This window comes from Marasmius oreades, chromosome 11 (genome assembly GCF_018924745.1).
Source record: "Marasmius oreades isolate 03SP1 chromosome 11, whole genome shotgun sequence".
Classification (NCBI taxonomy): domain Eukaryota; kingdom Fungi; phylum Basidiomycota; class Agaricomycetes; order Agaricales; family Marasmiaceae; genus Marasmius; species Marasmius oreades.
Window position 1 is genome coordinate 2456740 of NC_057333.1, and position 17182 is coordinate 2473921.

The 17182-nt window shown below is 45.6% G+C and overlaps 3 protein-coding genes across 3 annotated transcripts; all 3 read left to right on the plus strand.

Moving 5' to 3' along the window:
* Positions 1-65: 65 nt before the first annotated feature.
* E1B28_003601 (uncharacterized protein) lies at positions 66-1463 on the plus strand (the record flags this gene model as incomplete). The annotated part of the gene is made up of 1 exon (XM_043160600.1): positions 66-1463. One exon carries the CDS (start codon positions 66-68, stop codon positions 1461-1463), a length of 1398 nt encoding a protein of 465 aa, XP_043002557.1.
* Positions 1464-6102: 4639 nt separating this feature from the next.
* On the plus strand, positions 6103-7984 carry E1B28_003602 (uncharacterized protein; the record flags this gene model as incomplete). The annotated part of the gene is made up of 6 exons (XM_043160601.1): positions 6103-6126; positions 6193-6249; positions 6307-6372; positions 6425-6496; positions 6556-6678; positions 6737-7984. The coding sequence occupies 6 exons, from the start codon at positions 6103-6105 to the stop codon at positions 7982-7984; spliced, it is 1590 nt and encodes a 529-aa protein (XP_043002558.1).
* Positions 7985-9027: 1043 nt separating this feature from the next.
* Positions 9028-10059, plus strand: E1B28_003603 (uncharacterized protein; the record flags this gene model as incomplete). Its single annotated transcript, XM_043160602.1, has 1 exon — positions 9028-10059. One exon carries the CDS (start codon positions 9028-9030, stop codon positions 10057-10059), a length of 1032 nt encoding a protein of 343 aa, XP_043002559.1.
* Positions 10060-17182: the final 7123 nt, after the last annotated feature.

Below are 17182 nucleotides of genomic sequence, written 5' to 3' on the forward strand. Positions count from 1 at the left end.
CGTTATACTACACCATCTGCTCATGTTCATCTCGGAGGTTTACGGGGGGATAACAGATACAACAGATGGAGGCGGATCACAGACAGAAAGTTCCTACGGAGCTTTGGGAGCGAATCTTTGCCTTCGTGTGCTTTTCACCACTGAGAAATAGGCACCAGTCTCTTAAGATCACAACACACCCCTCCATCAAATCGCGTGCGGTCATCATGATTGCTCCCATGATACTCTCCCATGTCTGCTCTGGTTGGAGAGAAATCGTCATTCACTACCCAAGGCTATGGTCTTTCATCAAGATCCAGCTTTGGGCAGGATTCCCCAAGGGCGGGACGTATCTGGCCACCACCTTCTTGGAAAGGTCCATGCCTCATCCGTTGGATCTCGAGGTTTCTATGATGGAGACCATGTGGCGATCGGAATTTGCTACGGCCGCCTTGGAAGTCCTCAAATGTCACTTTGCACGATCCGAGCGACTAGTCCTCGACTCGGGCGATTGGTTAGATCCATTCGTTCTCCTTCCCTTACAAGAACTGGACATGACATTCAACAATTTGTTGTCTTTCCACGGTGGACACGGATTTCCACCCTTGAATGACGACTGCGAACTAGAAACGCACAAACCCCTCTGGCGGGCGCTACGTCAAGCTTCAAAGCTGACCAGCGTGCAGATGCAGCGTTTTTATCTTGTTGACGTATTCCCCTGGCATCAGCTCACTACATTGACCATTGAATTTATCGCTGGAGAGGATATTGAAAAATTCCTCAAAATCCTAGATGTTTCCAAAAATCTCCATACTCTGATACTAAAATATTTCGAGTATGCCACTGAGCTTCCTCTTGATGCTAGCCCTCGCCAGGTGGAAATACCCTCTTTACGCACGCTTTCCATCTGCTCCAGAGTTGGCAGTGGGGAGGAATTTAGCCCGATTGAAATACCCAATTCCATTCTCGACAAGTTATGCGCCTCATTCGTGATGCCTTCCCTTTCCAACTTCGAGTTTTCGTGCGAGTCTGTGGACTCAGAATCAGCGTGTGTCATGAGTTGGCCCGTGCCACTACTGGACATGCTGCAACAATCATCGGCCACTTTGCGTCGTGTATCGCTTGGTATCGATTTCGACCGGGAGTCAATTAATTCTGCAGAATGGCCTCCCCTCTCGGTGCTGTTATCAAGAACCCCTCACCTAACCCATTTTCAGTTCGACGCCATGGGGACATTTTGCGATCCTCAAGGAGGGTTAAAGCTCAGTAAAAAAATCATCGTACCGTTCCTTTCCGACCTTAGAAATACGTCGGATAACGTCCTCCTCCCGGAGCTCTCCCATATAGCCTTGTTGAATGTCGGAAAATTGGCACCTGACATCAAGAAATTGGCCCTCAGTGTGAAGGCCTGCAGAAAGCGTTCCTCCCTTTCTAAAATCGGTAGCAGTGTTTCTCCGTTGCAAGAGTTTCGTTATAGTTCTTAGTCGGAGTCGTGAATGAGGCTTGTGCTTGGGTATATAGAGGTATACATATTTCATACAGGAACCATTACACTTGAGGTGTGCCAGTGGGTCTTTGTAAAGGTGACACTTAGCTTGAAGGACCGTTTACTTGCAGGTTGTTGATCTATCCGCGTTCTCATGCAATACATACATAGGGATGACATCCAGGAACGTGAGCCATCCTCGTCGACTGTCGAATGCGTTTGATGAGTGTGGTGTCATTCCTGAACTACGTCCCTCAGGGTTAGGACTCATTCACGGTTTTTCTCGTCTTCGTATGGCTTTAGATTGCAATACCCTTGTTTTTTGGTTAGTCCCCACCTCCCGGACCCGGGAGCTAATGATTTCTTCCTGCGTGATTAGCAACTACGCTTCGACGTTCGGGTAGGAGGGGAAACAAAGGGGAAAACGTCCCGGCACATCGGGAAACCTACGCAGAACGAGTACCAACTTGGTACTAACTGTATACACCTCGTCCTCTGGTCTATTTAGCATCAATGATCAACCTTCAGATCCGCGGGCGTTATTTGAGTTCGAATCAAGAGAAAGAGATAAGACGGCGGCCAGGTGTACATACAACGATTTGTGACTTCGAAATACGTAGAAAACGTTCTTCAACGTGGGCGAAACTCGTTGTGAAGCGTGGGAATTCTTCTTCAACTCGCTTTCACCGTGACATCACAATCTTCACTCAGCACTGTCCGCTTCCACGCTCAGCAAGGTTCGAGTTCCAGCTAGCAAGCTGTACTACACTGGTCGCCCCAACATCCCATTGAAGCTTCCTGCCACCATTCGTTTTGAACCGCCGACCATCTCCCAAATTGACCAGTGTCTCGTGAGTGGGGACGTTCAAGCGATTCTCAGATTTGGTTCGTAAGTTGGCGTCTAGGTTGTCTCTGTTTTCTTCTGAATAAAAACTTTCCTATATTACAGAATTTTGCGTTCAGGATGAAGTAACGAAGCTGCATGGCAGCATGCGTATGAAGAATTGGAATGAACTGTTGGGAATTTTTCATCATAATTGTGAGCTTTACTTCGAATTTTTCTCTTTCGATTCTTTCTCAACCAAAGCTATAGCAAACCCGAATTTCATCAAAATGCATCTGAACACCAAGGCAACCGACGAAAATCAAAATCTGACACTCCAGATACCGCCTGCACTGTCTTGGTACCTCGTTTAATCAGCCATACAAACATACCCGAGTGTGAAGAATATGAGGGTCTAGCAGTCGGAATGGTGAGCGGGATAGCTATCACCGAGGCAGAGCAAAGTCGTGGCCATGAAGGATGGTATGGTTTTTTGATGTTTAGACCGGACGAAAGTTTGTGTTCATTCTTGCCAGTAAGATTTGAGTTCTCTAATTTCTCTCAGAACGCAATCATGCAACGTGCTACCGGCCATCTGGCGTCGTCAACTCCATCGACTTCGTGCTACAGACCACTTCGGAAAACCTTCCCCCTTTCCACAAGGAATCCTTGCGAAGTCGGCAATGGTTTACGTGTGAGGTTATCTTTATCACTCCCGCCACCATTTGGGATGCCATCAAGATGGGTTAGAAGATTTGTTCAAAACGAAGGGTTTAGCCAGGCAGAAGTTGCCTTCTTGACGGGAGAGGAGGGCATGGTGCACCCGGAAGAGCTGTACTCGCTAAAGGCGTTCAAAACTTGGACGCTACTAACGAGCCCATGCGGGTAGAGCGAAGCATCTCACCATCCACTTCTCATCGCTATCGATCCGAAAATGCGATTCTCCCCAAGACAGGCAACTTCCACCTTAACTCGAGGTTTCGGTTGTCGTGCGTCTCGTATTTAGATAGCTGAACTCCATCCCGCCCATCTCCAACTCAAATCTCCTGACAACGACGCTGCCTGTTACTTTGTGACCTACCGTGACGCTTTGTGACCCAAGGAGACATATTCACTTTTTTCCTTCGACCATCATCCTCCGCACACACCATCCTTGTATGGGACTCTGGTCGATCACCGCACTATCTTTGACTTTCGACGCTGGAATATCGTTCCCTCTGCAGTGAAATATGCCGCACATCGCACACTTCCAAATTCCCTTTGTCGATATGCTGAATAACAGACGGAATCGAGTTCATGACTGGTTGGAGTTCTGAGAGGCAGAAAGACATGGACTGACCAACGATTGCATTACATTGGGACTTCTTGTTCGTATCTCGTTTGGCTGGCGACTACTACAGAGAGACAGATGCTTACTTTTCTTTTCTTTCCAACAGAGATCATGTGGTTTAAGGTGGAGAAGAGACGACTCGCGACGGCTTGGTACTTGGCCAGAATAAGAGACAGAACAGGTTTAGAGCTCTAGATGATGGCCATTCCCCGCAGGTGGCTACAATTCGAAAATCACCCATTGACGTTTACGATTAACAAGCTTCAACCCCAGATTTCCGAGCACGAGGTCGTGTCAACTTTACTCTATGCAATATATCCCTTACGCCAGGAAGAACATCATTTCCGTCGCCGTCCTTTTGTGCAACACTTTCTCGAGCAGCTGATGCGGTTGCGAGTTGGGGAGGGATAGTTTGAGTGCGCAGAGGATGTCACGACAGCGAGATAGGGCAAGGAGGTGATACATAGCTTTCGGGTGCCATTCGAGTTGCGGCGGGCACGAGAGCACGACTTGCCTGACTTCGCTCCAGACGCCGGAGTGTTCTGTTTTGGAGGGCATTTGTGGTCGGATTGCGCGGAAGCTCTTTAACGAATGGAAGGTACGTTATAAGCCTTCGATGCTCATGATGACATTCCTGACCAAAAGGCCTAGGTAGCTCAGCCCTTGCGATAGAACGTTCATCTAAACCGATGCTTGGCCCCACACCGTACCACATGCATCACGTTCTTTCACTCCTCTCCTGGCCGCAAATCTCCTCACCATCATCTTTCACCGCAACACAAAGTACTATGTTCCAAGCTACCATGAACACCCTACGAGGATGCTATATACCTCGAGCGTTGGTCACCTCCATCTGTCCATAGCTTTGGCTCTTGTCATTCCTGGGGCCCTTAGTGTTATCAATCATCATCCTGTATTCTACCAATCGGAACCCAGTAACCAGCCCTTTACCAACACTCCTCGCTATATACGTCATACTACAACCATATCTCATTCACGACCCTCTGGCTGTATTCCACACATCGCCACGCAGCACCAGGCAGATTTCTCCCTGCTTTACCTCCAATCCAAAGCGGGATCATCTACCCTTTAACCACCCGGAAAATGAAATCATATCATCTTGAGAAGGAGAGGATCATACCTGCCAGGCTGAACAGGCGCTTGGGGTACGGCGGCAGAATTTCGTGGGCGATGCAAGGTCAAGCAAACATGAAGTCGATTGGCTGATAAAGTTGAACGATAGCCATGGGTATCTGGCGTGGATGATAGGAGTCGGGCGAGACGGATCTGGATACATAGTGCGCAGACGGACAAAATCTGTCCACCACTGTATGTACTCCTTACTTCGAATTCCTTTTGATCCTTATGAAACTTGTATGAAACGAAAGTATTTTCCCGTGACTTTACAGAGAAGCGAACATGGAGAAGCAATTGCCAAATCCGGACTTACTTACCGTAAAGTTGGAACCGAGTCAGCGCTAGTTCTTTTTCCCCATTATCGATATTGACGCCCGAGTCGACATATGCCAATGGTACTAAGGAACTGGAACTGATCTCTGCTCAACGACGAAGGCGACTTTGGAGGGTTATTTGCTGAAGGTTTAGCGATTGTCATCTGGAACTGAGGAAGAGGGTGGGGGAAATAATTGGGAGAGGAACAACTTAACAGGTCATCCCTTCAATATCATCGATTTACACATGCTGATTGAAGCAGAATTACATGGTTGAAGGGGATGCAACGCTTGATCAGAAGAGATGATGGATAACGGAACCGCTCGAACCAGTACGTGGTTAATATGATAGTATCTCAATGTCAAGCCTAATCGTATTTCCTGTTATTGCTCGACATTGATTTGTGGCACCGTATACGAAAGAGAACCTTGTCGCGTTGACTTGGCAATTCAAAAGGCTGCACTTTTATTCAAAGGTTATCGAGACCACAGAACTATTGGGTTGTTTTTTATATCCTTCGACGGATGGCCGCAATAGATGCGTCAATAATCTTGGTTACGCTTCTGACTGTAAGCACAAGGCATCACGATTCCAAGGCTACCATGGCCCGTATCGGTGCTGTTTTGATCTGGGGAAAGCAATCGGGTTAGTACCATGACCCTCTAGCTGGAAATATGTAGCGGTGCGTAAATCTAAAGTTCCCTCGGAACGACCTGGTTTTTTACTTCATCTGACCCAAGAACCAAAGGCTAGCCTCAATTACCGTGTATTGGGTTGTCTCTTTTCAGGTTGAATGAACAGCTAGATTCGTACTCGTCAATCGTTGTCAATCAACCGCATCAGTCTATGGACTGTTCACTTTGATTGATAAATAACATACGAACGTCTTCGTGCGATGATTATATCCCGATATGCATTGCTTTCGTTCACATCCCTGGGCTACCGTGCCTTTCTTTTCCCTCTCTCCCCGTTGACGATCTCGACGAGTACTAGGCGAGTACTTTTGATTTTTTTTCTTCTTTCTTTCATAGCATGGCTTCGTATGACGATCCGAAGGTGATTTCTCCTGTATGCTCGTGCCTCTATTCCGCATATGAACACGCGCATGTTTTAACCTCTTAGATTCCTCCCCTCACGAAACCGCTGGAAGCCTCGGAGCACGAACGTGAATGTACAGAGGTACGTTTTTTTTTTCATATGGATCCCTATTATCTTTAATTCATATACCCAGCATAGGTTACTACCCAGAACGTCCCATCAGGCGGCAATGGAAGAGATTGGAAGGTGAGCGGTCAAACACAGGTAAGGAACTCTAGACTTTGAGCTTTCCCACTGATCAAATTTGTATCTTAAGCCGTTCGCGTCTTCCGTATTGACATCAATGGTGAATTCTGAAGCTAAGGGAGATGTGACACATACCTCGCTGGTCAGGTTTCCGCTTTCTGCCACTCCTTTGATGTAGTTGACAATACAACTTGCGTTCAGGCTCCACCACCCACAGAACCTACCATCCAGCAGTCATGGGACGCACTCACGAAAACAATAGACACTCGAGATGACGAACTGATGAAAGGGTACAAGGAAGATATAGATACGTTGTTGGTTTTTGTGCGTCATTTACTCCTGTCTTAATTCTTAGGTTCGTCCTAATTCGATTGTCAAATAGGCCGGTTTGTTTTCTGCCATTGTCACCGCCTTTACGATTGAATCTTCGAAACGGTTGGAAGAAGACCTTCAAAATACCACAGTCGTGCTTCTCAGACAGCTCGCCCACCGGCAGATGAGCGGCCTATCCTCACCTCCGCCTGCACCTTTCACTCCCAATCCCTCAGATGTTCGCATCAACACCGTCTGGTTTCTCAGCCTGATCCTTGCACTCGTGTATGCCCTGTTCGGGCTACTGTGTAAACAATGGGTTCGGGAACATCAACGACAAACGAATACACGTACCCCAGGTCAGGCTTTAGCTCTTCACTGGCTGCGTAACCAGAGCTTTGCACGGTGGCACGTACCGAAGATCCTCGCGTCCCTCCCAATCCTACTCGAAGTCGCACTCTTCCTATTTTTTGCAGGGTTATTGGAGCTGTTATGGAACCGACATCACGTCCCATTTGCGATTGCCCTTGCGGTCGTCGGCTTCGCTGTTATTTGTTACCTCACAACCACGATACTTCCCGGTTTGCATATCATTCGACAGGTCTTTCAGACCCACCCTTACTTCACTGAGGACAATCCAGTGTTTTACCCACGCGACATTGGCCGTTTACCACCAATCGACCTCATTTGTCCCTACAAATCTCCTCAATCGTGGCTGATATTTCGTCTCTTCCCTGTTGTGTATCATTTTCCTGGTTTTAAACCGCTTTTATACTCTTTACTCATCAAGTTTAATGGGTATTGGGACAAGGACAAGGACATCGACGATCTTGATTATACCATAACCAAAAACATCTTAAATCTTTCTCACTGGCCATCGCTCGATCTACACATTATCCAACGGTTCTCAAGTATGGAAAGATGTCCGGATTTATACGAGCTGAAAGGGTTTCGCTGGCTGGTCCAGGAGACTCGCGATATTCCATCGATGATACCCCATCTAAAGAATGTATTGGGCGAGTTACCTCTACACCTAGTCATGCCCGCGATCTTCGATAAATGGGAATCACCCGCCGGTAAATCCACATGGAGCATTGGTGATCTAAACTCTGCATTGGAATCTCCTCCGACGCGAGGCAGTAAAAACAATTTATTCGACGATCAGACATCGCCGGATGACTTGTCTCTTTCATCCCAGATCCTATGCTTTCGACACCTCCTGGAAACCCATGACCATTATTGGTTAGCAGAAGCAGCAGAGAGGATCTGGGATCGTATACTCAATGACCGTAAATCCCTTAACGACCGAATCCAGTAAATACATGCATTTTGTTTAAACGAGAGACGTCACGACGTCTGTCTCAAAGTCAAAAATTGAGTTTGAGATCTCAAAATCTCAATCTCAACTCCAATATCTGAGTCCCAATGAATAGCCAAGGTGGGGGATGGCTCATAAAACAAGATTATTGCTATTCTCAAAATTTCAACAGATCTCAATATATTTAATGTCTCAATTGTTCAAATCTCAAAATTATTTTACAATCTCAAAAACTCAACTCAGGCTCAAATTTGAGATAAGGTTGAATTTAAGGTTCTGAGAAGTATATGAGTTTAAATATCTAGGGAGAAGAGATGAGACAGGTATATCTATGTATGTAGAGTAGATAACTTATCAATCTGAAGCATTAGAATTGGTGTTATTTTCCTTAGGAAGGGATGAAGAGTAGTGTTAGCAATTGTGATTGCGTTACACGCGCGCGCACGCTATATCACGGACTTAGGAATTTTTCGGGAAGTCAAAAAAATTCCTAAGTCCGTGATATAGCGTGCGCGCGCGTGTAACGCAATCACAATTGCTAACACTACTCTTCGTCCCTTCCTAAGGAAAATAACACCAATTCTAATGCTTCAGATTGATAAGTTATCTACTCTACATACATAGATATACCTGTCTCATCTCTTCTCCCTAGATATTTAAACTCATATACTTCTCAGAACCTTAAATTCAACCTTATCTCAAATTTGAGCCTGAGTTGAGTTTTTGAGATTGTAAAATAATTTTGAGATTTGAACAATTGAGACATTAAATATATTGAGATCTGTTGAAATTTTGAGAATAAGTTATAACATTATTTTATGGACTACTGTATGCCTCACCTCAGCTACTATGGAGACTCAGATACTGGAATTGAGATTGAGATTTTGAGATCTCAAACTCAAATTTTGACTTTGAGACAGACGTCGCGACGTCTCTCGTTTAAACAAAATGCATGAAACGACAGCCGAATCCGGTTCATAACGGCTTTCTTCCGTCCCGAGGAACTATTACTTCGTCCACCAAGGGTTTGGCGTGGCAAAGTTATGAATTTTTATCGACAACACTGGGATGAGTTGGATACCACCTCCCAAGTTGCAGTCGCAGTGAGACTATCCAAATCCATTCTTTACTTCCTCAGGTCCTCAGCGGAAGCTGACGTCGGCTCCACACTCCTCGCATCCAACTACGGCCTCGAATTCCTCGCATCATTAAATGACGTAATTTGCAAAACAAGAGATTTCTTCGAATTACCTTTCTACGCCGAGCGCTGGATGGAGGTGCTAACCCACATCCAGCGGATTCACCAGTTACCTCTTCTGCATTTCGAACCGATTCCGGGTTATTTCCCAACGTCGTCCAACGAGCTCAAACGACTCTTGCACGCTTCGTCAACATCTGACACCGTTCTTGAGCCTATATTGGACTCATACGGGCAGAGCTGGACTGACGCGGGCAACTTTGAAAAAGAAAAGGTGATGAGGGCGTTGTCGAGTTACTGCATATTGAAGCAGGGCCAACAAGAAGGTGCTCAAAATCCACCTTCATCGACATCCCTCTTAATAACCTCCACTCGAGTCCTCGAGTTCCTAACCTTCGTGAACGAGCAATTCGACAAGGACTCTGCTTTACTTCGCTGGTGCAGCGAAGAGACTATAGTTCGGTGGGTGGATACTCTGGAACGCGTACGGATCCTTCGTGGGCTACCACCAGGGTTTTTCAAACCTATTCCAAGGTGTGACGAAGAAATGGGAGAAATTACGGATCCAACTGCGCCTAAAGACAACAAAAGTGCTACGATTGACACTGAACCGTGCGTACAAATCGATGAAGCCTCGGCAACGGAAGAAGTCAGGACGGAAAGCGAACCGCGAGAGGTCATCGTTTCTTTACCGAAAAGAATTTCAAAACGGTGTAGAAGATCTTGCGGTGAATATATCGGTAAGGGGCAGTGGTGCAGTTACCCGAACGGTCTGGAGGCGCCGGAAGTGGATACGGACGTACAGACTACAACACTGCATTCCACGAGGGCTACCGACGAATTTATTGGGGGCCCTGATGCGGATAATAATGTTTGATCCACACCAACGATGCGACTGCCTCATTATCTTGAGATCCGGATCCAAACACTTCTCTGGTGCTTGAGGGATTGCGGCTCTCCCGCTTTTGCTGATATGCTGATTAACCCTGAAGAAGAAGATCGTATGCATGTTGTGGATGGATCAAAGACTCGAAGGGACAAATTCGGGGGATGGCAAGTGACCAGTGAATTCAGACCGAGAGCTTGATGCCGTAGTAATAGTAAATCGAGCAATATCTTGAGTCTGAGTCTGATTCTGATTCTTATGATCGTCCGAACGTTCCTTCTGTCTTGTCGCTGTCTTGTAAAGTCCTTACGATTCCTAAGTGAATTATTTTCGTTTCTAATCCCAGATGCTAAGTCAAGCTGATATTATGGACAGAGTATCTTGCCACCAGCTTTACGGTCCACCAAAGGCCTTACACCCATAATTAGGCAGACTGTGGAAGATTTCCGACCGCGTCGTCTTGGGCTACCTGTTACGACCGAACGATAGCGAATCTGATTATTTGTGAGTCGGGAGTATACCATGGCCACTCCTTGATTTCGGATATATAGTCGCGTTGGTCCGACGGCAGGTTCTGTGAGGTGTTCTCACGGTTCGGACCGACCCAACTTTCCCTGCCGTGACACTTTGTGACGATTCACTTTTCTCTTTCGACTATCATCGATTCATCCTCCGCGCACGCCATCATTATATGGGACTCTGGTCGACCACGGCACTATCTTTGGCTCTTGACGTTGGGATACCAAGACTCGTTCCCTCGGCAGTGAAACACGCCGCACATCACACATTGCCAAATCCTGCTGGACAAACCGCGGATTCAAGTTCATGACAATGGCTGGAGTTCTGGGAGGCAGAAGGACACGGGATGACAACGATGGCATTACACTGGGATTTCTTGTTCGTATCTCGTTTTGCTGGCGACTGCTACAGAGAGACAGATGCTTACTTTTCTTTTCTTTCCAACAGAGATCGTTGTAGTTCAAGATGGGGAAGAGACGACTCGCGACGGCTTGGTACTTGGCCAGAATAAGAGACAGAACAGGTTTAGAGCTCTAGATAACAGCCGTTCCCGCCCATTGACCTTAAGGTGACTACACCCTCTGACGTTTACGATTAACACGCTTCAACTCCAGATTTCCGAGCACGAGGTCGTGTCAACTTTACTCTATGCAATAGATCCCTTACGCCAAGAAGAACATTATTTGCGTCGCCGTCCTGTTGTGTTACAGTTTCTTGAGCAGCTGATGTGGTCGCGAGTTGGGGAGGGAAGTCGAGGCAGTGTCGGCGATAGTTTGAGAGCGCGGAGGATGTCACGACAGCGAGATAGGGCAAGGAGTTGTGCCGCTCGAGTTGCTGTGGGCACGAGAGAAGATTGCCTGACTTCGTTCCAGACACCGGAGTGTTCTGTTTTGGAGGGCATTTACGGTCGAATTGAACGGAAGCTCTTCAACGAATGGAAGGTACGTTATAAGCATTCGATCCTCATGATGACATTCCTGACCAAAGGCCTAGGTAGCTCAGCCATAAAACGTTTATCTAAACCGCTTCTTGGCCCCACACCGTACCATATGCATCACGTTCCCTCGCTCCCCTCCTGGCCGCAAACTTCCTCACCATCATCTTTCAACGCAACACAAAGTATTATGTTCCAAGCAACCATGAAAGCCCGACGAGGATGCTGTATACCTCGAGCTTGGTCACCTCCATCTGTCCATAGCTTTGGCTCTTGTCATTCCTGGGGCCCTTAGTGTTATCAATCATCATCTCGTATCCTACCAATCGGAACCCAGTAACCCGCCCTTTACCAACACTCCTCGCTATATACGTCATACTGCAACATATCCCATCCTCGACGCTCTGGCTGTATTCCACCCAACACATCGCCACGCAGTACCAGGCAGATTTCTCCCTGCTTTACCTTCTATCCAAAGCGAGATCATCTAACCCTTAACTGCCCGGAAAATGAAATCATATCATCTTGAGAAGGAGAGGATCATGCCTGCCAGGGCTGAACAGGCGCTTGGGGTACGGTGGCAGAATTTCGTGGGCGATGCAAGGTTAAGCGAACGCGAAGCCGATTGGCTGATAGAGTTGAACGATAGCCATGGGTATTCTGGCATAGATGATAAGAGTAGGATGCGGACCGGGGAGAGGGATCTGGATACATAGTCTGGTGAAAGAGATTTTGGGATTGCAAATATTAGTAGCTTTTCACTGTACGACGTATATGCTCTGCATCTTGTAGGCCAATCAATATAGGCTCGAACAACGTCGAACTTCTTGTGCGTGCGATGAGATGTGTGCTCACGATGGACAAGAGAGGGGATGAATGGGAAGGGATGAAAGAGGTACAAGAGGAGTGTGGTTGCCGGAGGCTGGCGGGAACAAAAAACACCGTGAAACCATGTATCCAGACCAGACCTGAACGCCAAAGAGTAGGTATGTAAACTCGTTAGATACGAGCCAATAACCTTAAGCCTTAGCGTTGTAGGGATGTGGAGGGAGGGAAAAAAGAACAGAAGAGGGAGAGAGAGTTTGTCGATGCTGCGAGCGGCGAGATGGACGCGCGAGGAGAAGTGAGTACCACGAGCGCGTCCATCTGCCGCGTCATCTCCTCCGCTAATAATCACCACACCTGGCCCCAGGGTTTTCATTATCTGCACACAACAACTATACTCTTACTCGAATGGAGGATATGAGGTATTGTAATCACTGGGGGCATTTTGCTGTCATGTGAGCGCTGTCTTTGTGATCATTTTACTTTGATCATGTTTGGACTCGCCTCGATTTGGAAGCGATGACTGGACTGCACCGCTCGGTCTGGACTCTTACCTATTATATTATTTATTATGGACATACGGACAGCTCTTACTGTATTGACTCCGATGGACTCGTTTTCCTATGTAGCTAAGTATTTCTTTCTTGTTCCTCTTGTAAAATAGGTCTCAGAACTCCAAGTATCCAGTGTATGTATGGGCTCAGTATTCCTTGTATTTTTAGTATAAAAGAACAGTATGTATGGCGAAATACAGCAGAATTCTCTTGCTCAATTTCCTATCTGACCGGCTTCAGATCCGAAGCAAATAGGGCAATACCACATCTTGTCTATGTCATGTGGCAGTAATGTAAGTCATATGTGGAAGGGTTTGATGTGACCGAATTTTGACTCAAGCAATAAAAATTCATGAAAATTAACCTAAATAGGATAATAGTTTTGTAGCAAAGTATATTAGTTATTGTTCCTAATGAAGTGATTGTTTGTGCAAAAGCTGCTGTAATGCTGATTCAATGTTATATAAGGTCACTGTTCATGTGACTTAGTGACTTCACAATCGACGTCAAAGCGACAAAGATCCTGCATTGAGTTAGCATTCCGGCACCTTTTGCGCAAATGATCACTGCATTGGCCACAACAACTAATATATTTTACTACAAAACTGTAATCTCATTTAGGTTAAATTTCATCAATGTTTATTGGTCACAATAAGTGTTTCCACATACGGCTTACATGACATAGACAAGACAGTTCCCACATGACAGCAAAATGCCCCCAGTGAATATGGAACACCGACATCCATTGTCACGCAGATCTGGACCTTGTTACCCAGCTCCTGCCTTCGTTTTTGACAGCCTGCAGTACTACGCTGTCCACCACCAACCCCTTCTCAATGGTTGTGGATATCAATGTATCCACCACCACGAGACCACCTTTCTATCGAAACCTACACACAAAGCCTATGGATTGCCACCTGACAAGTGCTTATGAGGGTACATGGGATATCGCAAAACAACAACCTACAAAACGTCGCGACGTCAAACTGCCGTTCTCCCACGACTGCTAGTCTATCTGGCATCATCCAAATATCGATATCTTTCCTATCTCATCGTGCGTCTGCCAACATTTATCTACCACTATGAGACCACCTTTATATCAAAGACCTACGCGCGATGCCCGTGGATTGCCACCTGACAAGTGGCTATGAGGTGACATTAGATATTGCAAAAGAACAACCTACACAATTTCGCGATGTCAAACCGCCCTTCTCCGACGACTGCTAGTCTACCCAGCATTATTCAAATATTGATACCCTTCTGATCTCATCAAGAGGTGTTCACCAGCAAATTCCGAGACATGGGGTAGGGGGAGAAGGGGGGCCTGGAGGACCTTATGTTTGAAAGGTGCATGCACCCCCAAAATGACGCGATACTGTCTCAAATCAGTGTGCGTAGATCCAAATTATTGTTTTTAAAAGGAAATGCACTTTTCCCCAGTTGTGGTGGTAAAAATTTCCTTATTTAGCTATCAAAATTTGCTCAAATTTCTGTATCAAGTCTTATTGATCAGACTGAAACAAACAATCTTTTTTTTTCTTCATGCATGCATATAGCAAAGGCGAAAAAAAGATACTATCTCCATCATATGTGGATTATTAATACTTTTGAAGGCTGTCTACCTTATCTGCTCTTTATAATATCACCTGTGCTGCTGTGGTCTAGCTGGCAAGCCCATAGAAAAATATTTTTATGATGATAGTGTCAGGCCTGATTTGATTACCCCATTGAATTCCCCTTTTAATTTCTTCCTCTTATGCGCTCATATTTTGGACCCATACTCATGGACCCATACTTCCTTTACGGTATCGTTACTATCTGCATAGCCTCCTTTTATACATACTTACTAAGTTTGGGAGGGTTTTCACGTATCCATTTGGTTGTTTGGCATGGACCATAGTTCCAGTTTATAGTAATAAGTACAAACAAAGGCTTCCAGTAGTATATAAACAGGGGTGTTCCCCACAAAATATAGTTGATTCTCCTCCCTACTTCTCATCTCTCAGTCTTGGCCACCTTGGTTCAGTATAACCAAGAAGAATTGCACCCTCATCGCTGTCAGGAGTGTTCTTAAGAGTAGAACAGCTGCCTACACTTTGACTGGTGAGTTCGTCGTTGCCATCTGTGTTGCTGATTAGCTTTCTTTAGGTTCTCTTTAGGCTTGCTCATTGATCAGACCAGCACTGATCATCATCTGTCCTCTCTTATCATCTTTCACTGTTGGGTATAGTCACACCTGCGCCTCCAGACCTTGCACCCTTCACGTCTGGTCATTGTATCCTTCTTCATTGAGGTTACATATATCGCTCATCAATAGATGTCACGAAGAGGCAGCAAAGCAGAGGGGAAAGTGAGAATGACACGTCAAATATCGGAATATAATGTGGAAAATTGGTCTTGCCGGGCATTTGGTAATCAAAATTTTCCATATTAGGAAGGTGCAGAGGGGGGAGGGGGTCCAGGGGTCCTTATGTCTATGTATGAACCTCATATGTAAAATTTTCGGATTGAACACCTCTTGGATCTCATCGCCCGTCTGCCACTTCTTCACAGTAGTAGTGACCTGCAACAACAACAGTGTAATGCTCCTGGTCAGCCAACCTCAACTTCGTCCCCAACCACGTGGTTGACCATGGTTGGTCAGCGTCAGTGCGACAACCTACAACTCATTGGCCATCAACTTCACCGATGACAAAGGCTGTCTAATTGCATGGGCTACGCATGGAATAATGACAATCCCCTTGCCTCATACATCCTCAGCAATTTTGACGCTGTCAACTCCAGATCACATATGCGTGATCTCCAAACGACGAGGTAGATGTGTTACCCTACTTCTGACAATTGTATTAGTACTATGGTACACAGTATAGACTTTTTTTTCCTATGTAGAGTAGTACGTGGCTGCTAGTCTCCCTCCAAAGAGGGGTGAGCTCACTCTAGGGTAGTTCTAGTAGTTCTGGCGGTTTCCTTGCAGGACCATGGGAGGAGACCATGTAAAGCGCTTATAAGCACAACTGCCATGAATTGTATCAAAAACAACGTCCCCGAGCCTTTAGGACCCCCATAAAAATATTGGTGAGCCTATATGTGACCCGTTATCGCGATATAAATCGGAAAAGACCTTAAAGATGCATATTTATACAATTTTAACACTTATGAGTTATAAATTATGGGATTAATAGGACTAGAGTGAGCCCGCACTTCTAGTTAAAGCATGAGCCTCTACAAGAGACTTTATCCGTACAAAATGTACAAAATTAGGAAAGATGAGAGACTTCGCTGAAGTTCAGAAAACTGTACGAACTTCAGGAAGCAGCCGTTTAAAAACCTTCGTTCTTGTATTGGAAGGCCTCCTCTTACTCCTGGAATGCTCATAGCAAACATAGGGATTTTATTATACAATTTATTGAAACTTCAACGAAGTCTGGTTGGACTGCTCGGATATTGGAATTCTCGGATATAGAAATCCAAACAAGGATAAAGGAAGGAACATCCGATTCTCACGAACGGAAAACGGAAAGAATAGGAATTTCTCGGAAAACCAAGGAAACACGGACTTCAGCGAAGTGCACGTGTTATTTGATTGCAAGAGGGAAACCTTGGGGACAGGGCCTAGGATCGAGGCTAGATCTTCTCCAAAAAGGAATAGAACAGGAACAGGAAGAATGGATACGCCTGAAACAGGGACTCGTTCCCTAGGAAAAACAGGAGAATGCGGATATGTCGGGTACTTCGGCGAAGTCAAGTCCCTACATCGCAACCAGGAAACAAGGAATAGATATTCAGTTTAATATTCGATTGGGCACTTCAGCACATAAAACTCTTGTATTATACCCGATTAAGCGAGTTTCTGTTTGACTGAAAGGGATTTCATTATTATTTATTAGTTTCACACACATTTTGGACTTTTACTATTATTTATTAGAAAAACCGTATATAAGGAGGGCAGGAAAGAGGGATTTTCCCCAGCAACCTACGAGAGGAGACGCAGTTCACCTACTAGGATTCGCTCGAGATTTGACCTTTGCCCCAGTCTTCACTGAAGTTGGTGTTCTGTGTTCGGAAGGATAGATTAGATTATTGCAATTGAATTTGGTATTGGCATATTGTCTTGGAATTGAACTCTGGATATTGAAGTCAATTTGGACTTATATTGAATTTGGATTGCTATTGTCTAGTTTGGATATTGAACTTGAAACCGAACTTCGGCGAAGACTTGTAAAAGCTTTGTTGAAAAGTCAGATATCGAATTTTGGGATTTGTGAATCGTATTGTCACTCTT